This window comes from Ailuropoda melanoleuca, chromosome 14 (assembly GCF_002007445.2).
Source record: "Ailuropoda melanoleuca isolate Jingjing chromosome 14, ASM200744v2, whole genome shotgun sequence".
Lineage (NCBI taxonomy): Eukaryota > Metazoa > Chordata > Mammalia > Carnivora > Ursidae > Ailuropoda > Ailuropoda melanoleuca.
Window position 1 is genome coordinate 82,637,786 of NC_048231.1, and position 27,841 is coordinate 82,665,626.

The 27,841-nt window shown below is 46.5% G+C and overlaps 1 protein-coding gene across 1 annotated transcript in view; it reads right to left on the bottom strand.

Moving 5' to 3' along the window:
• The window catches only part of MYO5B (myosin VB), a 353,491-nt gene that overhangs the window by 198,955 nt on the left and 126,695 nt on the right, over positions 1 to 27,841 (bottom strand). Inside the window, exon 2 of the mRNA XM_034642874.1 lies at positions 7,309 to 7,419. Coding sequence (XP_034498765.1) covers positions 7,309 to 7,419 — 111 coding nt within the window. The remainder of the gene's footprint in view (positions 1 to 7,308; positions 7,420 to 27,841) is intronic.

Genomic DNA, 27,841 nt, shown 5'->3' on the forward strand with positions numbered 1-27,841 from the left:
CAATAGATCTTTATGTGCCATTTATTTCATAACTTTAAATGTTTTTTGTATATGTACAATTTAAACAGGATAAATACTGTCTTTGTCATATTATTCTTGCCATCTAAACAAAGACTGTATCAACTGTGGATTATTGAGCTACTGAAGGCAAAAAATTATTAGGTGACCAAACAAATAGTAAAAGAACAGAAATAACCAGTAAAGCAAAAAGAAAAACCTAGTAATCAAAATCACTAAGACGTTCTGAGACAAGAGTATCTACCACCCTCAGCTCTGGTTTTGCCAGACGTGCATATAGCTGACACTTCCTCTGAACTGGGCTGACAAGACCTGTGGCCATTCTCCAGGTGCACAGGTCCAAGTGCACCAACGGTCAAGTACAGTGGTCCCAGTTCTTCTGCAACATCTGCATCTTAACATAAAGAATCCAGTTGGCAATCTCCTGGCTGTAACAGCTTGACATGTTTGGCACCATCCTTAGACCTCAGTAAGAGGGGCCTTTCCCTGCACCCTGCATCTTCAAGGGCTCCATCATCTTACACACAAAATAGGAGCTTATGAAAGAACACGTGGTCACTCTGTCACTTGGCATCAGGCTTCAGTGCTGACACAGTGAGATCTGTACCCCTCAACACACACTCCTGTGACTAACCCATTAGGCCCCAGGAAAATGCTTCTGCACACCTCTTGCCCTACATCCTTGCAGTAACACAATGGCCTCCAGATGCCTTGAAGGTCTATGGAAGGGAACTCTGCCAAAGCCAGAGACTGACACCGCTTTGGAGGGTGGGGAGGAGCTGGGCAGTCAGGACACTTAAAGGAAAGGCAAATGAGCACATTAACCCTGCCTTTCAGAGGGCACAACTGCAAAGAAAATTCACACGTGGAAATACCAATACCAGGCCCAATGTCCAGCTCCCTGCTTCCCCTCAGGCTCTCAGGCTCCAGAGGCACTCACAAATCAGGCACAGTGTCTGCAACCATGGCAACATGACATGAGGAAGATTTTGCAATACTCCATAATTCATGTTCCTCTTAGATTTGTTTATATATACGTACAGGCACAACCTGCTTAAAGATAATGGTTCTTTACGCTAGCAGCCAGATGGAGATGGAATAATGGAGAGTTGCAAGTACATTTGTAATATATTAGATGTTTTCATTTTCAAAAACTAGCAATGTCAGTTTCACTTAAATTTTGAGGAAGTATGCCTTTACTAACAGATGCAGGCTTCCATCCACCCTCTTGCCCTGGCCCCACCAACGCTCAAGGGCTTGGGTATGTAGAGACACAGGTGGGGCACATCCCGCTCCTTCAAGCTCAGGTATGCCCGTCTTCCTCTCGCACACACTCAGGGAGGCCCCTGCACACAGGGCGGACTCGCCAGGAAGGTGGCCGTGGGACACTGGATACGAACCCAGGCAGGAAACAATCAGGGACAGACGGAACGTACACAACATCATAAAGGCCATGTGCCGAAGACCCACAGCTAAAATCCTCCTCGACGGGGAAAACCAGCTTTTCCCCTACAGTCAGGAGCAAGACAGGATGTACACCCTCACCATAACTATTTCACATAGTACTGGAAGTCTCAGCCTCATAATCACAATGAAAAGAAATAAAAGGCATCCAGATCGGCAAAGAAAAAGTCAAATTTTGGGGCGCCTGGGTGGCACAGCAGTTAAGCGTCTGCCTTCGGCTCAGGGCGTGATCCCGGCATTATGGGATCGAGCCCCCACATCAGGCTCCTCCGCTATGAGCCTGCTTCTTCCTCTCCCACTCCCCCTGCTTGTGTTCCGTCTCTCACTGGCTGACTCTATCTCTATCAAATAAATAAAAATAAAATTTTTTTAAAAAAGTCAAATTTTCACTGTTTGCACACATCATGATATTCTATGTAGAAAACCTGAAAGACTTCACCAAAAAAATTGCTCGAATACACAAATTCAGCAGGATATAAAAATCAACGTATAGAAATCTGTTGCATTTCTACACACTACCAATGAACCAGAAGAAATCAAGGAATCTGTTCCATTTGTAATTGCACCAAACACCATAAGATCCCTTGGAATGAACCTAACCAAATAGGTAAAGATCTGTACTCTGAAAACTATAGAACACTTATGAAACAAATTGAAGAGGACACAAGGAAACAGAAAAACAGTCCATGCTCCTGGACTAGAAGAACATACATTGTTAAGATGTCTATATCATCCAAAGCAATCCCTATCAAAATACCACCAGCATTTTTCAGAGTGAGAACAAAAAATCCTAAAATTTGTATGGAACCACAAAAGACCCCAAATAGCCAAACAATCCTGAAAAAGAAAAGCAAAGCCGCAGGTATCAGGACAGTATAGTACTGTCACATAGATCAGACACATAGATCAAACAGACACATAGATCAATGGAACAGAACAGAGAACCCAGAAATGGACCCACAACTCTCTGGTCAACTAATCTTCGACAAAGCAGGAAAGAACATCCAATGGAAAACAGTCTCTTCAACAAATGGTGCTGGGAAAACTGGACACATGCACAAGAATGAAACTTTCTTATACTACACACAAAGATAAATTCAAAATGGATGAAAGACCTAAATGGGAGATAGGAAACCATCAAAATCCTAGAGAACACAGGCAGCAGCCTCTTTGACCTTGGCCGCAGCAACTGCTTGCTAGACATGTCACCAGAGGCAAGGGAAACAAAAGCAAACATGAACTATTGGGACTTCACTGAGATAAAAACTTTCTGCACAGCAAAGGAAACAGTCGACAAAACTCAAAGGCAGCCTACAGAATGGGAGAAGATATTCGCAAATGACATATCAGATAAAGGGCTAGTATGCAAAATCTATAAAGAACATATCGAGCTCAACACCCCCAAAACAAATAATCCAGTTAAGAAATGGGCAGAGGACCTAGACATTTTTCCAAAGACGACAACCAGATGGCCAACAGACACATGAAAAGATGCTCAGCATCACTCATCATCAGGGAAATACAAATCAAAACCACGATGAGGTATCACCTCACACCTGTCAGAATGGCTAAAATCAACAACACAGGAAACAACAGGTGTTGGCGAGGATGTGGAGAAAGGGGGAGCCCTTTTACACTGTTAGTGGGAATGCAAACTGGTGCAGCCACTCCGGAAAACAGTACGGAGGTTCCTCAAAAAGTTAAAAACAGAGCTACCCGATGATCCAGCAATTGCTCTACTAGGTATTTACCCAAAGGATACAAAACTACAGATTCAAAGGGGTATGTAACCTGATATTAACAGCAGCATTATCAACAATAGCCAAACTGTGGAAAGGACCCAAGTGTCCACCAACTGACGAATGCATAGAGAAAATGTGGTATAAATATACAATGGAATATTACTCAGCCATCAAGAAGAATGATATCTTACCATTTGCAACAACATGGATGGAGCTAGAGTGTATTATGCTACACAAAGTAAGTCACTCAGAGAAAGAAATTCCAGGGCACCTGGGTGGTTCAGTCGTTAAGCATCTGCCTTTGGCTTAGGTCATAATCTCAGGGTCCTGGGATCGAGCCCTGTATCAGGCTCCCTGCTCAGCAGAGAATCTGTTTCTCCCTCTCCCTCTCCTACCCCTTGGGCAAGCGCATATGCGCGCGCGCATGCTCTCTCTCGTTCTCAAAATCCTAGGGGGGGAAAAGAACAAAAACCAAATTCCATATGATTTCACTCATGTAGAAAAAATTTTTTAAAGTAGGCTCCACACCCAGTGTGGAGCACCATATGGGGCTTGAACTCACGACCCTGAGATAAAGACCTGAACTAAGATCAAGAGTTGGCTGCTTAACCAACTGAGCCACTCAGGTGCCCCACCATATGTGGAATTTAAGGAACAAAACACGTGAACTTATGGGAGGAGGAGGAAGAGAGAGGGAAACAACCCATAAGAGACTCAACAATAGAAAACAAACTGAGGCTTGATGGAAGGAGGTGTGGGGGGGATGGGCTAGATGGGTGATGAGTATTAAGGGGGGCACTGGTGATGAGCAGCAGTGGGTGTTGTATGTAAGTGATGAACCACTGAATTCTCCTGAAATCAATATTGCAATGTTAACTAACTAGAATTTAAATTAAAATTAAAAAAAAATTTAAGTGCAAAACCATGGAAACAGGGCATTTTCCCTGCCACTAGAGGGCAGGAGTTACAAGGGAGGTGGAAGCAGGAGACAGAAGGCCTGCCAGGCTCAACACTCTATTCGAGGCAAACAAGGAGGAAACTCCGTATCACCAAGGTTTACCAACAGGGACAAACATGCTTGGTCCAGTTGGAAAGCAGCACTGTGTTAAGGGTTGGCACTCCTGGATACTTTGCACGGATGCACTCCTGGATACTTTGCACGGATACTTTGCACTCCTGGATACTTTGCACTCCTGGATACTTTGCACGGAGAAAGAGAGGACACTATCCTTTTCCAAGAAGTTTCCCATAGGCTTAAATATAAAGTATCTTCCATTGTGCTCAGTGAAACTAGCCAGACACAGAAGGAAAAATACAGTAGGACCCTACTTCTAGGAGGTACCGAGAGCCGAGCTGTCACACTCAGACACTAAGTGGAACAGAGTTACCAGTGGCNTGGGGGCCGGGGGGTGGGGGGGGGGAGTTAGCACTGAATGGAGACAGTTTCAGTTTTGCCAGATCAAGAGTTCTGGACATGGATGGTGGTACAACAATGTCGAAGTACTTTATGTCACTGAACTGTGCATTTAAACAATGGTTAACGTGACCAGTTTTATGTTTTGTGCGTTTGATCCCAACTAAACTAAGCAACACTTAAGAAGAAACCTCTCAGAGGAACACTAAGGAGCCTGACTACCTTGAGCGGAGCATACAAGCGAGCAGTAAGGTAGAAGCTGGGGGTTAAGGACACTGCGGTTCCAAAGAGAAGGAATTTATTTTCATCCCTTGCCACCGTAGTTAAACCCACACTCTTGGACTTTGGTGGTAAGGAGGGTGGGGGAGCACTGCCAGGTGGATTTCGGCCAGCCTGATACATCAAGGATGGTCTGGGCTACAGAGCAGAAGCTCTTCAAGCTTGCAGAGGCTGGTCCTCTAACTTCCGCCCTCCTGCCTCTGGTCCACAGCTCAGCTTCGTGGCTCCTAGGGACCACCTGGAGCCAGCAGTGGGCAAACCACAGTCTGCAAGTGACCTGGACAGAGCTGGACGTTCAGAGCCCATTATTTCTCAAGAGCTGCTAATCTGCAGCCCCAGGCATCCCTTCTGATCGCACACTGACTGGCCACATAGCAGGTGGGGAGAGGGGGGCCCTGGGCAGTGGCCAGGATTAGTCATGCTGGGCAGATTTTCAGCTGGGGAGGCAAGCACCCGCTCTGTTTTAGCAACACAGCAGGTCATTCCTCACTACCTCCGTACAACCCTTTAAAAATACCCACCCACTTAAAAGATCGTCTAAAATGAAATGTGTTGGAATAGAAGTTACACCATTCAAGTGGGTGATCTAATTTCATCTTGTTTGGGGTGTGGGGTGGGAAGTTATTCCACACGGTAAACATGATTCCATCTGTCGGGAATTTTGTTTCTCTCCTCAAAACCAAGAGGCTAGCCACGTCTGCCTGCCAGGAAGGGGAAGGTGAGGCGTGCACACCTTGGTGTAAAAATCTAATTCGTGTCCCAGCTTTACCAAGTGATAGGCTTGAGGGGATAGAAACAGAAGTAAGGGGAGATGTTCCATCTTTCTACTAATCAATGAGTTACCAACACATAGGACTATGTGAGCCAAGGATAAGACAAGTAGGTCATTACTACAAGACCAAGATGCTTGAAAGAAGAAAAAAAATACAAGATAGTCAATGATTAAGGGCTAAATGACATGGAACCAATTTTTAGGGCTAGTGCTGTCTCAGAGGGAGGCCAGAAGCACTCTAGCCTTCCCGCCAGCCAATGCCGTCCATACAGCAGCCTCTCCAAAGTAACCCACCCCCCAAAGCCAATTCTTGGTTTCTTCCTGCCACTTCCTTCAAAACCTGTTTCTCATATAATATCCTAAAAAGGCACAAATGAGTGATTTCATGTGGCATTCATCTTTCTCAAGACTTATTTCACTGAGCCTAATACCCACATAGCACAAGGTATAAACTTATCGAACCTCTATGTTGTCCACCTGAAACTAATCTAACATTGTCTGTCAACTATACTCCCACGTTTTTGCTGACGCATTTCTAGTCTCCCCCACTGTAAGCCCAGCCCAAATGACCTGGGCCTGTGTCCTCGGGCCACCTCTCCGACCCCTTCTTCAAACGATGCCCTGGTGCACAGGCCTCCTTTCCTTCAACACCCAGACGGAACATCGTGCAGCCTCGGGGCTTTGGCGCACACACCACTCCTGCCCCGGACACTGCATGCTCATTACCCCGAGTCTTCGACGGCCAGCTCCTTCCCCTTCGACTCCCTCAACGCCTTCACGTCCTCAGGTTCCCTCTCTTTCCCGTCCCGCACCTTATCCACCTGCTTCTGCACCTCCTGCAATGTGTCACACTACGCTGCTGCACCTGTGTCCCCTCCCTCAATAGCAGGGCCACATACACCCCCAAGACCTGGCACAGGGCAAGTATTCAAATATTTGTGAAGTGCACACTTCACAGAGAAGGGTGGTCGCAAAAGGCTCATGAAATTCAAGAAAATCAGATCAAATCGGAGGAAGAGTTCATAGTTAACTACCTGTCTTCCTTTCAACGGAAGCCACCTGAAAGGCAACTACTCCAGCCATCTGGCTGCACCAGCTGCCACACGGAGTGCCCACGTGCCAGGCACAATTCTAAGCACATGTCACACAGCAACTCCTTTTATGCTCAAAAGCCCCCTAGACAAACTATGGCTCGCGTGGAACAAAGGAGGTAACTGGTACAGAAAGACTGCGAACTTGCCCGAGGGCACAGAGCTAGCCACCCTGGGTCCCAATCCCCAGACAGGCTGGGGTCCAGAGCCAGAGTTCCAAGCACTCTCCCATGCACAGCCTCCCACGGCACCTCCTGCCTCACCCCCCAGTGAGGCCTCAGCCCATGAAGGGAACCCTCCCCTCCGACTCCACGGAGAAGATCCTTGCCGTGGCCACCAGAGATCGCTCAGCTGCGAACACCAGTGGGGATGTACTTATTAGCACGGCTGACCACCTCCACGTACGTGATCAACAGCAGCCACAGAAAGATGCCAGAAACGCAGAAAGCAGCTCTACTCTGCGGGGCCAACTCCAGCCCACAGCGCACTGCCCAGAACCACGGCCTCCCCTGCATGGCCCACACTTACCGTTTCATCTTCCAGTCTGAGCTGGAGGCTCTTCTCTCCCTCCTCGTAGTCCTTGGTTAGTTCAGCTGAGCGCCACACTTCGTCAGGGTCAGGGATCCAGACCCTTGTGTACTGGAAGATTAAAACAAGAAAGTCAGATAAAAATAAAGTGTTCAGGTGTCTAAATAGGTATTGCTGTCCCTGAGGGGCCCTCCAGAGAACTTGTAAAGTCATCCTGACATACCTTCCTCCCTTCTCATTCCAACACACAAGGGGATCTAATACCGTGACAAGTAAGTAACTCCCAGGACTGGGGACAGAGGGCACTCTCTAGACCCTAAGAGAAGGCCATGGATCAATGTAATTACGATCCTGCCAGCAAGACTACCCAGCCTGCATCTGGTTACACCCACCAGAGCTGCACACCTCACCTCAAGGGCGGGACAAAAGAGCAAGGTCAGAGGGAGCGCCTAGAGCGCTACGGCTGAGGAACAAAACAACACACGCCAAGACCAAGAAAGAAGAGCCCATCTTCAAATTTTGGGGACCTCCACTCTGATACGCTGCATTCAGGGACAAAGCCATTTCCCTGCAGAAGGGACAGAAAGTGTCAGCAAACTGAAAGTGGGTTTACATAGTCCGAAAGTGTCAGCAACCTCCGTTTACTCGTGCCTCCTTTAAGCCACAAACAGACCCCAATATCTTGCTAAAGCTCCCCCAGCTGCTATAGGATTTGCAAGGCCATGAAGCTGGCCAAGTCCTAGCAGGGTAGAACACGGCTCTTGGTAAGTGAATAAGCCCTCTCGATCTAGCTGGGGGGCTGTCGGCCCGGACTGCATACTACAATCACCCGAGAATGTGGCAATACCAAGACTGAGTTCCTCCTCGGACCTACTCACAATCTGAGGGGACATAAGAGCTCCCAAGGCGAGTGTAGCGAGCAGCCATGGAAACCGCAGCTCGGGTGCACTGAACAGCAACACCTGGGCAGGGGGCCATCACTCTTGGCAGCATGCCTTACATCTGACCGACAAACTTCTGAATTCTATAGGTATGTGACCGCCACAAGGCCTGCTTGCTTTAGAACCTGGCTCTGCGTGCACATGTGCGCGCACACACACGTGGTTTCATGGCCATAGAACGTTCTCAGCAAGCCTGAAACTAATAGCTCTTGGGACCCAAAAGGCCAGCCAGAACATGTGCCTGGGTCAGTATAACCGACCTCCCTTGTAAAGTGACAGCTCCAAGTCCAGCACTTGGGGCCAAGCCATTGTCTGGGCCCAAGCAGCCAGTGGGCTTTATTTTGGTCTTGCTTTTTTTTTTTACAGTGCTCTCCTCCAGATGCTCAGCCCTCTGAGCATCCTCCAGCAAGCCTCTGGCCCTTATTGCACTGGTCTCAAATTCACCATTGAGAAGAATAAATCATGAAACCACAGACTCGCAACACTCATTAATGGGAATGCAAACCACCCCCAATTTGCATCCCTGGCATCCCTGATATCCCAGCCCAGGACACAAAGCCAAAGTCGTTTTGTACATTATGAAGAATCAAGTCCACAGGAACTTCTCTCTGCCTCTGAACCTGCTCTAATGACTATCTTTACAGAAGACGCTCTAGAGCTTTACAGCACCTAAGCGCTTCGGAGTAGACAGAAGAATGCTCTAAGCTACCCCGGAGAAAACTTTGAGCACTTGCCAACCGTAACTGTCAACATTTCTTCTCCCCTCAGGTGTTCTAACCTCCCTCCTCCGCGGGTCTATAAACCTACCTTCCGCCCAGCTGCAAGGACTTTTCAGATCCTGTGCCTATACCCCAGGCGAGGGATCTTTCCTCAGCCTCCCTACAGCTGTCATCCCTCCGAGTTCGCTCTGGGGACCTCCCGTCCAGGCCGAGGAAGTACAGCACACCCAAGGAATTGCACTCAAAGTCTCCACACTGTGTAAATGGGGTCAGAAATGGCTCAAGGGAAAAGGGACAAGTCAAAGAAGAGTAAGGAAAATCCCAACAGGAACGGAGTGGAGAGAAGGATGGTATGTGGACACCGTCGAGACGCTGGACATCCTGGAAGCCAAGGGACCCAGTCCCGGCTCACCCGGGGGCTCCTCTGGCCGGACCCCTACTGTCCACATGCCCCTCACTGACCTGTTAATTGCACCAGCTCCAGAACACCTCGTTGCCTGGCCCTAGCTGTTTAATTCTTACTCTGGGAAAGTCCATTTCTCTACCTATATAAATCTCTTCTAACAGACTCAAAACAGCTACTGTCAGAAAACGGTCCCTATTTTCCTATCTCACAGAACCCAGCACACCTTCAGGTGCCCTAATGATTTAGCTCTTCACTGTTCCAAGTGAGGACCTCAGTCTCACCATTACCTGCAAGCCTGTTAGAAACAGAGACCCCCAGCCTCCAGCCACACCCACTGCATCACTGCGTCCCCTAAGTACTTGCTCTTGTGCTTCCTCAGTACGTGCTCATTCTTAGCCCTGCCTTTGTGCATGGGTCAGCAAACTAGAGCCCTTGGCCGAATCTAGTGTGCCACCTGTTTTTTTGTACAGCCCAGAAGTATGATCTTTCAGTGTTTAAATGGCTGGGGGGGGATGATATCCAGATGATAAACATGTCAATAACATGAAAGTCAAATTTTGGTGTCCATGAAGTTTTACTGGAACACAACCACACATTCCACTCACATCTGGTCTACAGCTGCTCCTGCACTTTGATGACAGTTGTGTCGTCATGACATAGATGTTATGGCCCAAAAACCTGAAAGGTTTACTATCTGGCCATTACAGTGAAGGTCTGCTGCCCTCACCCTTTGTACACACTGTTTCCGCAGCTCAGAATGCCCTTTCCTCACTTGTCCGTGTGGGCAGAGTCCAAGCTCCAGGTCCCTGCCCTCACTGACCCCTGACCTTCCCTGTGCCCTCCCAGATTAGCCCTAACCGACTCTGAGCTTTGGCAGTCCCTCTGTGATTAACTTCATGGTTTTGCAGGCATTTCCTTCACATCTATTTCGCCTCACTACTGCTAAATCTTTCAGATAGGCTATTGGGCTCCTTTGTATCCCTAGCATATAGTAGGTGTTCAATAAATGTTTTCTGAGAGAGGAATCCATAAACAATGCATTTAGGAGGCATCTGGTTTCCACGTAAAACACACTGTGATAAGTGCCATGTAAGCAAGTAGAAACATGGAGATCTATACCCTGACTTCATGGAACCTACAATCTAGTTCGGTAGGTAATTCACATAAAAATATATTCCAAAGGGTGATGTGACCAATTCCTAGGGAAAGTAATAGCTACCCAGCAGGGGCAGGCAAGCCAAGAAAAGGGAAGGCACCAACAACTGATGCCAACTGAGGAAATACATGGCCAAAGTCTTCCATCACTTTTTAAAGGACATTGTGTATTACACATGTGATCAAGCAAGCTCCAGATTCCAATCAAGGAAACATCTGAGCACCTACTACGTGCCCACTGTGCTAGATGCTGTCCTACTTCCTCCAACCCCACAATAAAGACACGCAGACATGTGCTGAGACCACAGCAGCTCACTGTTAAGGCAGAATGAAGGAAGCCCTGCATTGTGATGGTACGGGATGGGCGACATCTGTGGGCAGGCCTCCCCTCAGCTTCCTGCTTCCCTGCCTTCATCCTAGTTCATAGATTCTCAGCTTAAAGTGTCTACAAATTACCGAGCAGAGCTGTTCACCCAACGTCATGCATGCCACACTTGATGAGCAATAGACGGGATTGCCAGGGGCAATTTTAACCATAATCAAATTTTGCTTTACATGCTGACTTAGCAAACAACCCACCATTTCTTCGCTCCCCAGACCTACCCACCCAAGGAAGATCCATTGCCTCTGTAATCCCAAACAAGGCAGGACATGATCGATGCAAAGTAAACAGCCAAGAAAATAGGCTAAGGAGGGAGAGAGGAGCACCACAGTAGCCAGCAAAGACTGGAGGCAGACGACAGATCTGAGCTGTGGAGACATGCAGGATGTGGAGGGAGGTTTCCTTTGGAGTGATGAAAATGTTCTATAACTAGAGAGAGGCGGTGGTTGTACAGCACTGTGATCGTATTAAATGCCACTGAACTGTTGACTTTAAGTAGCTAATTTTATGTTATATGAATTTCACATCAATTTAACAAAAACCTGTTTTGGCTTGCAGAGGACACAAACAGCATCTTGTATACACTCTACTGGCATAGGTTTTCCTAGTGTCTAAGAACAGTAAAATATATTCTTTTAACAGAAAGCCATCAATTCTACAGGTCAACTCCCTAGAACCAAGGTTCTGTGTTGCCTCTTGTTTTCTCACCTTCAAGGAACTCCTTCCAACAAATCTGACCTCTACACCAGCTTTCCTCGAGGGAGATTATAGGAAAGACAAGCCTGACCCACATAACCCAATTATAGCCCCACTCAACTTGTCAGTACCACCCCCCCTTTTAACAATGCTTAACTCTGTCCTAAGGTAATAGAAGTCTGACTTGATTATCAAAGAACTTGTTATTTTTCTTTTGGAAAGAGGCCTGTGCATTTACTGGAGAAGGCAGAGGCCTCTGCGAACTGCGAAGCATCAGTATCCAGAACTACTCTCCAGCCGCCCCACCCCCACCCTCCTCTCCCCACTGTCTGCAGGGCCTGCAAAGGCAGTTCTCAGCTGGAGGGAGTGGCTGCCCACATAGGAACGCTCAACCCTGGAGGCAGGTTAGAAACCTCCCCCGCCCTGGGGAGCTTTTAAAGCTTCCCTTGCCAGGTAACCACTCAGACCAATCACAGCAATCCCTGGGGGTGGGAACCAGGCCACTCTGCAGGAGCACTGATGAGTCCGCAAGCTAGCAGGCCAGTAGTTTCACTAACTGACTGGCAGGCACGGCAGACCCGCAGTTCCCAGAGGCCTCTCCTCACCGCCTGTGGTTCAGCATGAAATTCCAGCCCCGATATTCTTGATCCTGAGCTAAAAGCATTACCTCCAGAAAGCCCTTGCGCTAAAATGCAAATGCCATATCAAGAAGGGGGCCACATTAAATGGATGAAAGACCTCAATGTGAGACAAGGAATCCATCAAAATTCTAGAGGAGAACATAGGCAACAACCTCTATGACATTGGCCAGAGCAACCTTTTTCACGGCACATCTCCAAAGGCAAGAGAAACAAAAGATAAAATGAACTTATGGGACTTTATCAGGATAAAAAGCTGCTGCACAGCCAAGGAAACAGTCAAAAAAATTAAGAGGCAGCCCACGGAATGGGAGAATATATTTGCAAAGGACACTACAGATAAAGGACTGGTATCCAAGATCTACAAAGAACTTCTCAAACTCAATACACGAGAAACAAATAAACAAATCATAAAATGGGCAGAAGATATGAACAGACACTTTTCTTTTCCAATGAAGACACACAAATGGCTAACAGACACATGAAAAAATGTTCAAAATCTTTAGCCATCAGGGTAAATCAAAACCACACTGAGATACCACCTTACACCAGTTAGAATGGCAAAAATGGCAAAAATAGACAAGGCAAGAAACAACAATTGTTGGAGAGGATGTGGAGAAAGGGGATCCCTCCTACATTGTTGGTGGGAATGCAAGTTGGTACAGCCACTCTGGAAAACAGTGTGGAGGTCCCTTAAAAAGTTAAAAATTGAACTACCCTATGACCCAGCCATTGCACTACTGGGTGTTTACCCCAAAGATACAGACGTAGTAAAGAGAAGGGCCATATGCACCCCAATGTTCATAGCTGCATTGTCCACAATAGCTAAATCGTGGAAGGAGCCGAGATGCCCTTCAACAAATGACTGGATTAAGAAGCTGTGGTCCATATATACAATGGAATATTACTCAGCTATCAGAAAGAACGAATTCTCAACATTTGCTGCAACATGGACGGCACTGGAGGAGATAATGCTAAGTGAAATAAGTCAAGCAGAGAAAGACAATTATCATATGATTTCTCTCATCTATGGAACATAAGAAGTAGGATGATCGGTAGGGGAAGAAAGGGATAAAAAAAGGGGGGTAATCAGAAGGGGGAATGAAACATGAGAGACTATGGACTATGAGAAACAAACTGAAGACTTCAGAGGGGAGGGGGTGGGGGAAGGATAGACTGGTGATGGGTAGTAAGGAGGGCATGTATTGCATGGTGCACTGGGTGTTATACGCAACTAATGAAGCGTCGAACTTTGCATTGGAATCCGGGGATGTACTGTATGGTGACTAACATAATACAATAAAAAAATCATTAAAAAAAAAAAGAAGGGGGCCACATTTACCTATTTGCACTCATCACCATGCAGTGCAGTAGTGTGGCTGAGCGTGGGGGCTCTAGAGGCAGGCAGCCTGGGTAAGAACTCCAACCACCACTTATTCGCCTGGGTAAGCTGATGAGTAAGGTTCTGAGCCTGTTTCCTCAGCTGTACAACACGAGTAAAAGTTAGACATACTTCACCAAGCAGTCCCAAGAATGAAATGCATCCCACATTATCAGAGCACTGTAAGCACTAGACAACAGGGCCCGTGATAACCTTGTACACGGTGTGGCATACAAGGCAGGATCTGAATAGGATCTTGCAGAGAATTAGGGAATGGGAAAATCATAAGCCTAAGGTGTTTCCAGGTTACTGGGATCCTTTTGATGTCCTGCAAATCATTCTTCATAGATAGCCATGCCTCGCCTAAAAATCAATACTTGGATCTAGCCTACTTTAACTTCAAAACCCTGAGAGAAGGGATTGTTAATGTTGCCTGGCATTTAAAAATTATCCACAGATCTTAAAAAAAAAAAAAACCCACCAATGCCCGCGTCCCATACTTGAGTAATTAGGATGAAATCTCAGAGTGGGGCCCAAGCACTGTATTTTTTTTTTTAAGCTTCAAATGAATGTGCCGCCAGAGTTAAAAATCATGGTTTCAAGAAGGAGCCTCAGAATCAAAATGGACTGTAGGCAAAGGAGAACAGGGACACTGGAAACATTCACGTCCTAGAATTATTAAGAGTGCCACTCCACAAGCTTATGTTAAAATGAGTAACTTCAAGTACTTCACTCATTTCATCTTCGTTTGAAACTCAGGTAAGATGACCAGGGTTATCACTAATCCATCACAGAGAACACTGGGGGTAGAAAAGCACACAACAATTTGCCCAAGTTCACAGTGAGCAGCTAGGGTCAGAGCCATGACCAAAGGATCTGCGACCTCAAGTCCCTTGCTGTCTCCCCCTCGTGGGGAAACATTAACTTCATTATAGCCCAAGTCCCCGAGTGTGTATTTTACACAGGTAAAGGCTCTCATAAGCACAGGAAAAAAAGTGCCAACAGCCACTTGCAATGACATGCCAAATTAAGCCACTAGGTACTTTAAGAATCAGGCAGACTAAAGATTGGGTTGCAATGTCACCTTGACCTGAAACACCATCAGGGCACTGTCCCCCCGGAATGGACAAGAGGGGAGCCCCCAGCCTAACCTGGTGGCTGACTGGATAAATTGCCCATCCGTTCCACCCCATGTTAGGGCACAAACAGCAAGCACATGGTTGGCCTTGTTCACAGCTGTACCGTAGCATTGACGTGATGCCACGGTTCGGTAGGCACCGAAATCTCTGCTCTGTAATTGAAAAATCAGGGCTCTGGTTGCAGGGTACAAGAGAAGTCCCTTTCGCTAAATTGACAAAGTAGGCAAATAGCATTTTGCAGGACATGAATTTCGTGCTAGAACTCGAAAATGCAATATCACATTGGTCAGCTTCTACCCCTGCAGCAACATAGAAGCCACCGAAATTCTCCACCCAAGACCAGTCTATGATCAGTCACAGAGAGTAGCATCAACAGACCAAAGGTGACCAGCACTGAAATAAGTGGATATGCTGTGAGTTCCAAAGGAAGAGAGAAAAAAAAAAAAACTGTTGAAAGGCAGGGAGGGGAGGCAGAGGACACAGCTGCCACCTGAGGGAGGACAGACCACACCAGCAAGAACAGCAAGCTGCTTCCCCAACCCTGCCTGCAGCCCAGGCTCAACGTACAAGGACGGTAAGCAGAGAACTAGAGCTAGGAGACTAGGGATCCCTCTAGGCCAGAAAAAGTGTACCCCTCACATAGCTCAGTTCTTTAAATGAGGTTCGGAAAACACAAACACTTTGCAAAGATGTCATAAGTGATGTCCTCTGTTTGGTGTAAAGGTGTCCATTTTGAAGCAAGACTTTACGGACAGGGAAGAAAAACACTTCCAAATTAAGCCAACAGTTTCTTTTTAGCATGACTACAATAGCCGTTTCCCTGGTGCGTGTACGTGGCAGGTGTGTCCATGCTGTAGAAATCATGAGGACAACTTAGCTAACTGCCCTCACAGAAGGAAGTGGGTCACGGTTCATTCTTCTGAATACAGTCTGGAGGACAAAGCCTAGGTATTTTCGCTCATTCAAGTAGGACCACCCACTATCCTCTCCACATGTGAGGCCTGAAGATCACGTTCATGGGCCCAGACATGAGCTGCAACCTGAAACCTGTGCCAATGATTAGTTTCCCAAATGGGGGGGGGAGCTAAATAAACGCCCCCAGTAAGCTGCTGGGCATCTTCCCTTCCTTTGTACTGGGCTCCCACTAAAGGAACTGGAGAGCAAGGAGGTTAAGATTCAGGTATCTGAGGGGTTAACATCCAAAATATATGAAGAACTTATAGAACACTTAAAAAATGATTTAAAAGATGGACAGAGGACCTGAATATAGTTTTCCAAGAAGAAATACAGATGGCCAACAGACACACGGAAAGATGCTCAACATCACTCATCAGGGAAATGCAAATCAAACCACAATGAAACATCACCCGACACCTGTCAGCCTGGCAGTAGCCAAAAAGACAGGAAAGAACAATGTTGGCAAGGATGTGGAGAAAAAGGAAGCCTTGTGTACTGTTTGTGGAAACGTATATTGGTGCAGCCACTGTGGAAAACAGTACGGAGATTGCTCAAAAAATTAAAAATAGAAATACTGTATGATCCAGTAATTCCACTATTGGGTATTTATTCAAAACAAAAACACTAATTTGGAAAGAAATATGCACCCCTATATGTGTACTGCAGCATTATTTACAATAGCCAAGCTATAGCAGCAACCTAAGAGTCCATCAATAGACAGATAAGGAAGATGTGGTTCGTATATTCGATGGAATATTATGCAGCCATAAAAGGATGAGATCTTGCCATTTGTGACAACATGGATGGACCTAGAGAATATATGCCAAGTGAAAAACGTCAGAGACAAATATCCTATTATTTCACTTATATATAGAATCTAAAAAACAAAGCAAAAGCATGAAGGAGAAACAGATCCATAAATAGACTGTTCTAGAGGGCTGAGGGTAGGGGGAATGGGAAAAATGGGTGAAGGCAAGTGGGAGGTACAGGCTTCCAGTTACAGAAGAAGGAAGTCATGAGGATAAAACCTACAGCATAGGGAATACAGTCAATGGTATTATAAGAGCATTCTATGGTTATAACCATGATGTAGAGACTTGAATTGCTATGCTGTATATCTGAAATTAATGTAACATTGTATCAACTATACTTTCATAAAAAAGTTTTTTCAGAAAGACTCAGGTATCACAGCTACTAGCCTTAACTTCTATTACAGGCTCAATTTCCCCTTCTGTCAGGTAAGGAAATAGCTTCCATATTAAGGTTGCTGTTCAGATTAAACGAACTGATTAATATAAAACATTTAGCACAGCACCTGGCACACAGTAAGTGCTCAGTAGTTACTGTCAAATGCAGCAGGAACTGGGGCTCTGGGGATGAACGAGATGTGGAGACACCCCTCTCTAGGGGAGCACAGACACAACCAAGTAATCCCAGCAGAACCATCGGCACACAGCGTGCCACAGGAACACACACTGGACTCCTCTGATTTCTTTCCTGAATGTAACAACTCCTCCTCCAGCAGCAAGTCCTGCTTCCTGGTTTCCCTGTTTATTCATCCGATGAAAGGCTTCCAGGACCAGTAATAACCTTGCCCTTCCCCCAAATGCTCTTCACTGGGAAGCTCTCTGTAACTTAGAGAGAGAGGGAATTACATGTCAATATTCTGTGTGTCCAGGGCTGACAAATAACTTAAAATCCATGTATATGCTGGGCCATCAGGTCGATCCCTGAGCCCCAACCCAGATCTCTACTGAGTTTGTTCCATGCTCTTTCCTCAATGAGACAACCAACCTAATCCGGACGCCAGGAAGAACTTTAACTTCATGCATAGAGATTGGGATAGGGAAAAAAGCCACTAGGCATCATTGGAGTAAAGGAGGGAAAAGGCAAAGAAGTGAGCTCCATTCTGTAACCGATCAAATGCACAGTTAATTAGCAAAGTTACCATAAAATCCACCATTTCCTGTTATTTAAATGAAACAAAAGTCTTGGGGCGCCTGGGTGGCACAGCGGTTAAGCATCTGCGTTCGGCTCAGGGCGTGATCCCGGCGTTATGGGATCGAGCCCCACATCAGGCTCCTGTGCTATGAGCCTGCTTCTTCCTCTCCCACTCCCCCTGCTTGTGTTCCCTCTCTCGCTGGCTGTCTCTGTCTCTGTCAAGTAAATAAATAAAATCTTTAAAAAAAAAATGAAACAAAAGTCATATCAAAAAAAAGGGAGATTCGTCTACCTAAACCTGGCCTGGCCATCACAACCCTATCTTTGACATTTGCTTCCTTACATGCTTATAGGACATCACCATCGATACCCAGCCTTTTGAGACTCAACTCTGACACCTGATTCCATCATCAGTCACAATACCATCTTCATCTACATTCACTGTCTGCGTTTGAAGCTAACAAAGACCAAGCCTCCGTGTAACTGGTGAAGGCAAGCTTGACCTGTTTCCTGCCCCATGGATATTCATAGATTAAGCAGTACGTCCTCAAGTGACACACTGATACAAAGATGGCAAGTGCGTGGTGTTCGGGAAGCATTGCTGAGTCATTTCACTCAGCAATACCCCTGTTGATAGGAACTGAAGTTATACCAGAGGATTAGAGACGGTTATAAAGCAATGTGTTCCTGTTGAAGCTGTGGAAAGAGCAAAAGGTCTACATGTGGATGGCAAGTTGGTTTTATAAGGCTGCATCATCAAACCCACGGAACCTGCTTGCTAGAGATGCTAAGAAAGGTTTGTTTGAAGCTACTGCATTTCATGCAGCTAAATATATGTCCGCATCCTACCCAAGCAGCTGAAGTTTTGTTAAAATCCTACTTTCGGCAACATGACTATAGCTCCTGGAATGGGAACTCTCCCTGTATAGAGGACCAGGTATGTGCATTAAGCAACCCAGTCATACCACATGTTTAAGTCATTTGAGACCATCTTCCAGAGCATAACATCATTTCCACCTAAGCTCTCTGAAACACACCTTTTTAATTCCATATGTGATGCCATCACTGGATAGCTGCTTTCCTCTTTCGTTGTATAAATATATATATTCCTGATCTCTATTATCCAAGACTAGTATATTGCTCTCCCCAGACAATCAGTCTTCATTTACAATCACCATAACGTTTATTAAAAAGTCACAGCCCTAGCCCAAGTCAGGAATAAGTTTGTTTCCCTTTTAATTTAAAACCTGCTCCACTCTATGACCTCTGTAAGCAACGGAAGCCGGCACTGAAGTCATTTCAAGCTAAGTTTTCTTCTGGAAACAGAATTTGCTGATCTACATCAACTGAGAAAATGCACAGGAACAACCACTCTTTTCTGGGGAAAATTTTGGGAACTGCCCCCAACACATGAGTATGTTGATCTATTCTTGTTTCGCCTGTAAGAGATCATCTGACTTAGAACTAAATGCCCTACACACTTCCATTTGGGGCTGAAGCCAGCTCTCAATGTCCACTTCATAGGACAAAGCATGCCAGCCTCCCCTTCCCCCCAGCATTCAAACACACCTTGAAACTATTCAACAAATATTCAACTGTTGCACATTCCCATAACCTAAAAGTCCTACTGGCAGGAAGATGGCCTCTATCTAGTTCATTCTATTCATCCATGAGTATTTACAGAAGCACTATGCAAGGTGCTGGGACACAGAAGGGGGAAAAACACATGCCGTTATCTTCAAGGATGTCCAACCACATTACGCAATCAATCCTGCTTCAGTGGTCATAATTGCTTTAGCAGCACAGACATTCATAGCATACAACAGGGGACCTCACCTAGTCCAGGTCATCAGGAAAGGCTTTGCTGAAAAAGCACAATTCGAGGTGAAGCCTAGATGGATAAGGAGTTGGCTAGGCACAAAAGGGAGGGAGCAGCATTCTAGGTTGAGAGGTTAGCTGCAGACAAGCCTGGGGCAGGAAGGAGTAGTGCTCACAGAAGATTGAGAGCCAGCCAGTACAGGCCAGATGTAGAGCACGGAGGGGAAGGGCTCAGTGGGAGACTTGCAGGAGGTTCTTGGGAGGCGCCTTACAGGTTGTTCATATTATTCCATGGCCAATAGAAAACTGTACCTGGGTTTTAAACAAGAGATGACCTAACTGCAGAATTAAAAGATCAGTACTTACACGTACAGATGGCCAACAGCCACGTGAAAAGATGCTCAAAATCACTAATCATTACGGAAGTGCAAATCAAAACCACAATGAGAGGTCACCTTAAACTTCTCAGAATGGCTAGAAAGAAAAAACAAGTGTTGGCGAGGATGTAGGAAAAAAAGGAACCCTTGCGCACTGTTGGTGGGAATGCAAGATGGGGCAGCCACTTTGGAAAACAGTATGGAGTTTCCTCAAAAAATTAAAAATAGAAATACCATATGATCCAATAGATCCACTATTAAAGAAAACAAAAACACTAATTCAAACGGATATATGCATCCCTATGTCTATTGCAACATTATTTACAGTATTCAAGACAGAGAAGCAACCTAAGTGTCCATTAACAAATGAATGGATATGGGTGCCTGGGTGGCTCAGTTGTTAAGCAACTGCTTAGGGCTCAATCAAGCCCCACATCGGGCTATGGGCTCAGCAGGAAGCCTGCTTCTCCCTCTCCCAGCACCCTGCTTGTGTTCCCTCTCTCACTGTCTGTCAAGTAAATAAAATCTTCAACAAAAAAAAAAACAAATGAATGGATAAAGAAGATGTGGTATATACACACTGGAGTATCACAAAGCCATAGAAAAGTATGAGATCTTGCCATTTATGACAACACGGATGGACCTAGACAGTGTTGTACTAAGTGAAAAAGTCCAACAAAGACAAATACCATGTGATTCCACTCGTAAGTGAAACCTTTAAAAGATGAACAGAAAGCAGAATCAGACTCATGAATACAGATAACAAAATGATGGTTACCAGAGGGGAGGGGAGTAGGGGCTTCAGCAAAACGGGTGAAAGGGAATAGGAGGTACAGGCTTCCGGTTATGGAAGGAGTAAGTCATGGAACAGAAGGAACACGGGCAACAATACTGTAACAGTGATGTATCGGGAGCGATGCTAGCTAGCTACACTTGAGGTGAGCACAGCACGATGCATCAGCTTGTCAAATCACTATGCTGTACACCTGAGACTCAAGTAACTGTGTCGACTCTACTCAAAAAAGGTCCACACTTACAGATTAACATTAGAAGAAAAAAAAAAAAAAAGAACCCTCAAGAAGAGTGTAGTTAGATCATCTCAGGCATCCTTCCCCGCTGTCCTCATGTGAGCACTCACAGTGCAAACGCAATCAGAGACATTGTTTATCCTGCCCTGGCCCCCGAATAAACGATCTTTGAAATTCTTCTCCTGAATATTCCTCTTACTACTCGGTTTACGTACTTTACCATTCCAGACTGCCGAGACACCATTTCCACCACACTTTAGTGCTACCCATATAGTTTCTGAATCCTCTTAATTCATGTATTATTTCATCCTTATCCAGCTCTTCCTACTTTTTTCTGCTATATGGAGCTTATTTATGGCTTTAGAGAGCAGAGAAGTTTAACTCTGAGAATCAAAAGGGAATGTTCAATCTGAGTACATCAGCAAACAGGCACAATAGTATCTTTACTGCTGGGACCTCACAGGGAAGGGGGAAAATGTTCCAGAACCAACACACACTCACTGAGTAGCAGCCATGAAATGGACTCTGACTTCAGAGTTAGGAAGGTAAATGGGTGTCTGCTGCCTAAAAGTCACCATTAACCAAAGACCTCAAAGCGATGCCTCTAACTTCCATCCCGGGGCTGAGAGGAATCATGGGGCAGCCATCAGCAATAATGCATCCTGCCTGCTTGGAACTGCATCATTTTTTCAATAGTAATGCTGGATAGAACTCTCCAACCAAACCTGCTGTCAGATGGCCACAGATGGTCTAGAATGATCAAAACTAGCTCGTGTCCTCTGTGCCAAGTGATTGTGTTTTAGAGACCAATTTAGATGTGGTTTCACACTGAAATGTCGCTTCAGGTCCAGCTGAAAAGTGGGGATGCAGCTTGAAAGAACAGCTAACCTGAACCTCTATGTGACCACCCAGCAAAGACTTAGAGGTTTAGAAAAAGAACGAAGGACAGGTGTGATTGGTGTGAAATCCCTTAAAGGATTATGGGGTGGGGAGGGGGATGGTTTATCTCAGTGAGAAGAGCTAAAAGGAGAGAATGTAGGCTCATCTTCTCCATCTAAAACTTCCCTCCCCCACCCCCAAAACAGGCAGCACAGAAAACCATTTGAGGAGAAAGTATGAAGCATGGGGATCCACGGTGCATCCTGTTGAAACTGTACACAGGGAATGCACCGCTGAACCTCATTCTGGACATGCTAGTGGAAGCCTCTACCTGCTGCCGCTTCAACTCACCTGAGCAGCGCTAACACCATCCCGTGAGCAGTGCTGCTCTGGAAAGGCTAGCTCTCAGGATCCGAGTTATCGCCCACTCTCCAGTCTTGGGCTTTTCCTTACCAAGTATCCAAGCATGTTCTACAAATGCCATGTACACAATGCTTTTGAACCGGAAACATCTTAAATTCGAAATTGCTCAGAAACTGGGACAACGTAACCGCAATTATGCAATTACACAATTCCTCAACAAAATTCTCACTTTTAGGCAAATGCCTTACACACTCGATAACTGGTAAGTTTTTAGCAAATGCATTGGTGGACGAAAGGTGGGTGGAGGCATCCCTATTTTAACAGGTGCCTATCCCAAGTACACATACAAAATATTCAATCATCCAGATTCTGGACAAAGCCTGAATCACATTTGTTCTTCCCAGGTCCACTTAGGTATTAAAATAGGGATGCACCTCGGGTCTACAGTCCCAACCTTCCCCAAGGTTCCTTATCATTTCCCTGGATCCAAGGCCTTCCTGGAGACCCAGCAAAGCACAGATGAGAGCCTGGGGAAACAGCACAACAGAATGACCAGAGCACCTCCAACAAAAGTGATCCAAGCAGTTAGCACCTTCAACAAACAAAGCGTACAGGAGGAAAGAGAAAAAAACCATCCCAGTACTGGACACAGGTTTATTCTTTTCAAGATGACTGAGTAATGTGGGACTGGAATATTCAGCCTAAGGCAACCACGTCTTGGTGTGGAAGGTGTGTTGGTCTGGCGGGCCGGTTATCAAGGGGTGCAGACCTCCCTCACCAACCAAAGAGAACTGCCTTGGACAAATCACTCAAACTCTCCGGGCCTTGGTTTTCCCAAAGAGCAGTCTGAACTAAAGGAAGTTCCAATACTATGTCTGCATTCATCATTCAATCACCTTCCTGCTTCCCGACAGAGCCACCCTACGGCACAAATCTTTTCATGTTGATCCATAATATATCCGTAGAAAGATCCTGGTTGGTGGCTCATCAGAAAGTCCTCCCCTCGGACCCCAGGTTTTCTCCTTTAGGTGAGGGAAAACAAGACCCCTCCCTAAAAATCAGTGCCTCGCCCAAGGACCCACTGCTCTAGAGTCAATGTATCCTGGGAAATGGATGAAAGGAGAATGTTTTCTGGTGAAAAATAATCAGATGTTTAAAATAGACCACTTCTTGGCTATTCCAGCAGGATCCACCATCTGCTTGTGTTTAACATGGCACCTTCATATTTTGGTTAACGCTTAGCTCTCAAGTCTTCTCTTACTGCTGACAGAAGGATGGAGAACAGCACCGTGTTGTGACAAGAGATCCACCCCTCACAGCTGAGATGTTTCTCACCACGCCACCGGCAGCTTTCTCCCTGCCGAGTCCCAACGTCCCATCCCCACGTTCAAGGGCTTCGTGAGCTGAGCGCTGTCCAGCCTCATCATCCACAAGCCCACAGCTGATGGAAGCACACAGTCCAGAGTCTTCCCTCTCCGCTCATGTCTTGCGTATGCTCGTCCCCCCTGCCCTCGCTCCTAAGTGTTGTACAGCCAAAGAGCCCTGTTCATTGAGAAAGCATACGGCAGCTTTCAAATGACTGCCACAAACCTGCCATCTTCGAATTCCATGGGATAGAAACCACAGGTGCACTACCGTGATTAATAAGAAGTACATACTGGATCATTCAGAGGATCAGATTTCTCATGTTTTTGGTCTTTGTCCACAGTTCCTGGCTTACAGCTCCCAAAACTCTTGGAATGTCTTAAGTAATAAGAGGATAAACGTGTCTCTTATGTTAGTGAGGTGATCTGTGGACACCACCTAAGGACGGAGGCTTGTTGCCAGGAAGACCAACCATGTGATTACGAGGTTAAAACTTTCAGTTCCACCGCTAACATCACGGAGGGGAGAGGTGCTGGAGGTTGAATTAGCCAATGGCCAAGAACTTAGTAATCCCAACCATGTACTGAAGCCTCCATAAATATCTCAGAGGACAGCTTTTCAGCATTTGTTGGCAAGCTTCCATGCTTAGAGAACCCTGATGCCACCAAGCCAGGTCCCGAGCTCCACAAGGACAGAAGCTCCTTTGTTAGGGATCCTGCCCCACTTTTCTCTTCATCTGGCTACTGATTCATATATTCCATCATCCTCTTTAATAAACTGATAAATGTACCTGAGTGTGTCCTCAAGTTCTGTGAGCCACTCCAGCAAGTTAATGGAACCTGAGGAGGTGGCCACTGGAACCTCCCATCTGTACCAGGCAGTCCGAAGCACAGGTAACAGAGACTGGGCTTGCAACTGGCACCTCAAGTCTTGTACGACTAAGCCCTTGACCTGTGGGATCTGTTGCTAACTGAATTCTTGGACACCCTGATGGTGTCTGAGCATTGCTTGGTATTGTGCAGAAAGCTGGAACTGGGTCCAAGAACACGAAAAGACAGGTATTCTTATAGACACACTCCACACGTGAAGGACCCTGAGATCTAGGCAAGTTAAGGGACTTGGCCAACTCAAGCCTCTAAGAAAGCATGGACCCAGAAACAGAGCTTACTCCCAGTCTAGCGCTCCTTCCGTCCCTCCAAGCCCCATCCAATATTCAGAGCTTCGCCCAGGGATTGCAGTCAGTCACCAACACAGACTCAACCACATTCAGTCAGGTGCCTAGAACATGCCAGATACTGTTGACCCTTCCCTTGAAATGAGAATCCCCTCTCGATTCCTGCTCTGCTGCCTTAGAGCAGGACTTCCTTTATGTGAAATATTACAACAGGCTCCGAATTAATTGGACTTCCGGTCTCCAGTTTCTTCTTACTCCAAATGATTTTTTTGGACTGCTTCGCTTTTAAAAGAGCTCTCAACTGGGAGGGCAGGCGGTGGCAGAGTGGGGAGAATGGACACAATAGTCCCCAGGGGACACGTGACAACGTCTTGATACATCCTTGGCATCACAACTGGGCAGGGATAGCGGGGGTGGGGGGTGCTATGGGCTTCTAGCAGGTAGAGGCCAGGGATGCTGCTGCACATTGTACCACACACAGGACAGCCCCCACAACCAATTAGCTAGCTCCAAATATCCATAGTGCCAAGGTGAGGAACGCTGTTTCTAGAGTTATCATCCAAAACAACGACAACCAAAAACAGAAAACAAAGCCTCATCCCTCATGAATTCATTCCCCTGCTTAAAAACATCCATGTTGTTTACAGGATGAAGTTCATACAAGACTTCTCACAATTCGGCCCAAATAACTTTTGTGGCCACTCCTTGGGCCCCCTCCATTCCTGTACTCCATCGTCCTCTTTTTCCAAATACCTCAAGAGCTTTCCTGTTGCCTGTGCTCATGCTTCTTCCTCTGCCTCAAACATCTTCCTGCCTCCCTCCACCTGCCCCACTGCTATCCACCTGCTAAGGTCCAGCTGAAATATTGCTGCTTTGGTTGAGCTTTCCTATTCCCACTGACCCAAGTGGCCCCTCCCCATTTTCACCAGAACACCTTTCAATCGCACCACATTCTCTTGTATAGCTGAATCCCTAGGGTAGGAATGAAATACTCATCTTTACATCCCACGCATGTAGAATGGGGCCTGCAAAGTACTTCCATGTGTGGAGGTTCCCTGGGTGAATGGAGGCCGGCAAACGCCGTACTGCAGTCTTACTTCTCCCAGCAAGAAACTACAGCCCCTCCCCCACCAGAAACACTAAATATAGTACCATCGAAATAACCCGTCAGCACAGGGCTGTCACCAGCTTGGGAACATCTGGGCACGAGCAGCTTTGTCTTTGAACTCCTGCATGGAGGTCTGACGACGCTGCATTTCTCTCTGCAGAGTTAGCATACCCAGAGCTCCTGTGCTTCTGAGGTCTTATCGGTCAGAACTCCCAGTTCTGTGGCATTTCTGGATCCTGGAAACTTGAAGCTTGGATGGCATGGCTGTGTTACGTGTGGTGTTTTGTGTTTCTCTAAAGCTAAAAGGAAGGAGGCCTGGACCAAGAGCCTTCGTGCAGGTACAGCAGTTATAAGGGAGCATCCAAGACTTTCCACAAAGTCCCAAGCTCCTGTCCTGTCAGCAGCTGACTTCCAGAACATGCTGTCATCACAGACCATCCGTCTTCCATCACTAGAAACAGGCAACTTAGAGAAGGCTTAGGCTTACAGCAAACAGAAGGAACTAGAGGTCACTGAGGTCTCCCTGATAGAACCAAGGCCATGTTAGTTCTGCAGGGACTCCCCTCAAACCTCTCTGTGGCCTCCAGAAAACACGATCTCAGCCCCGTGGGAACTCATGACACAGTTGGGGTGAGGGGGTGCTCCAATTGCCTAGGAAAAACTAGCCAGGATGCATTTGTAGCTTACATAACCAGAAACCATTAAAACAACAACAAAAAGGTCGAAGAGTACTTACAGCATTTGCCTGTGACCTGTGAGGACAGCGGAAAGAGACCGTAGTCCAGCGGCAGAGCTCCAGTCCAAAGGCTGTCATGCATCTTTGCTCACAGCAAAGCACCCTAATTTATGTACGGGACAACAGTCAACAGGGAATTGTTTTGTGTTCAGGAACTCTGGTCTGAGGAAAAGTTGGAAACGGGGACTGGTGGTCTGAATGTTGTTCCCAGCCTTGTCCCTCACTGCTATGTGACCTAGGACAAACCACATCCTCACTTCCTTCTTCAGCTTCCTCATGTGCGGGAACTGCCTGTCCTCCTGCACCAGGACATCAAAGGAGAAGAACTCCGACCAGACTGTAAACCCTTCATCGGGGCCCAGGAAGACATTGCTAGGCTCTGTGGTGGGAAGCAAGCCCTCTAAGACATGTTTGCCCTTGGGAAGCTAACAGCATAGGGAAGCAAAGAATAAAAGAAAAGTAAACATTCATCACCAATTCAAAGAAAGAGGCAGGAGGCAGAGTTACCGGAGAGGAGTACAGGATTCAATCTGGTGAGCGAATCCCGCCTTCAGAGATGCTGAAATGGGGGCTCACCGTGGCTCGCAGTCCAGGAGGAACGAACCCCAGCAGAGAACCTGGCCTGCATGACCAGACACAGGTGTGAAACAAGGGCGGCTATTCCAGGCAGGAAAGTGTGAGGCCATCTGCTGGGCTGAAGCCAGGGGCGTGTGGGTTTGTGTGGTGAGAGGGAAGTTCAAAAGACAGGCCACAGCCACATGACAGCACAGGACACAATTCCTAGCGAAGGGGGTCTCACCGACTCCTTTACCCAGGAAAAGCCCAGAAAGCCTGAGTAGCTGGGCAGGGAGCGTAGGAGAAAGGGCAGGTACAGCCGCCGAGCACTGCACAAATGCTAATTGCTACCATTCCTATTCTTGGCACCTAGCGCTGAAGCCCGGCACCAAGCAAAGGGTGCCCAGATGGCAGAATACAAACATTAGAAGACAAGATAGGCCAGTGACTAATTTCTATCAATTTAATCACTTAACAATACTCTGCACCCAGATGGAACTGGCAAGATAAGCAGAAGACCTCTAGAGGCTAAGCATGAAATCCACCCAACGTGAGATTAGAATGAAAAATCTTCCTCTACACAAATGTGCGGTCACAAGCCAGTCTTCCAAGACATCTTGGCTTTCTTGACTGCACTCCTGGTCTTCTTCCTTTCCCAGCCACCTCCTCACTGTTCAGTTCACTGGCTCTCCTCCATCCACCCGTAAGTGACGGAGGCCCCAGCTTCTCACTTAGCTCTCTCTCGCCACCACATGTAATGCATACACACACCCCA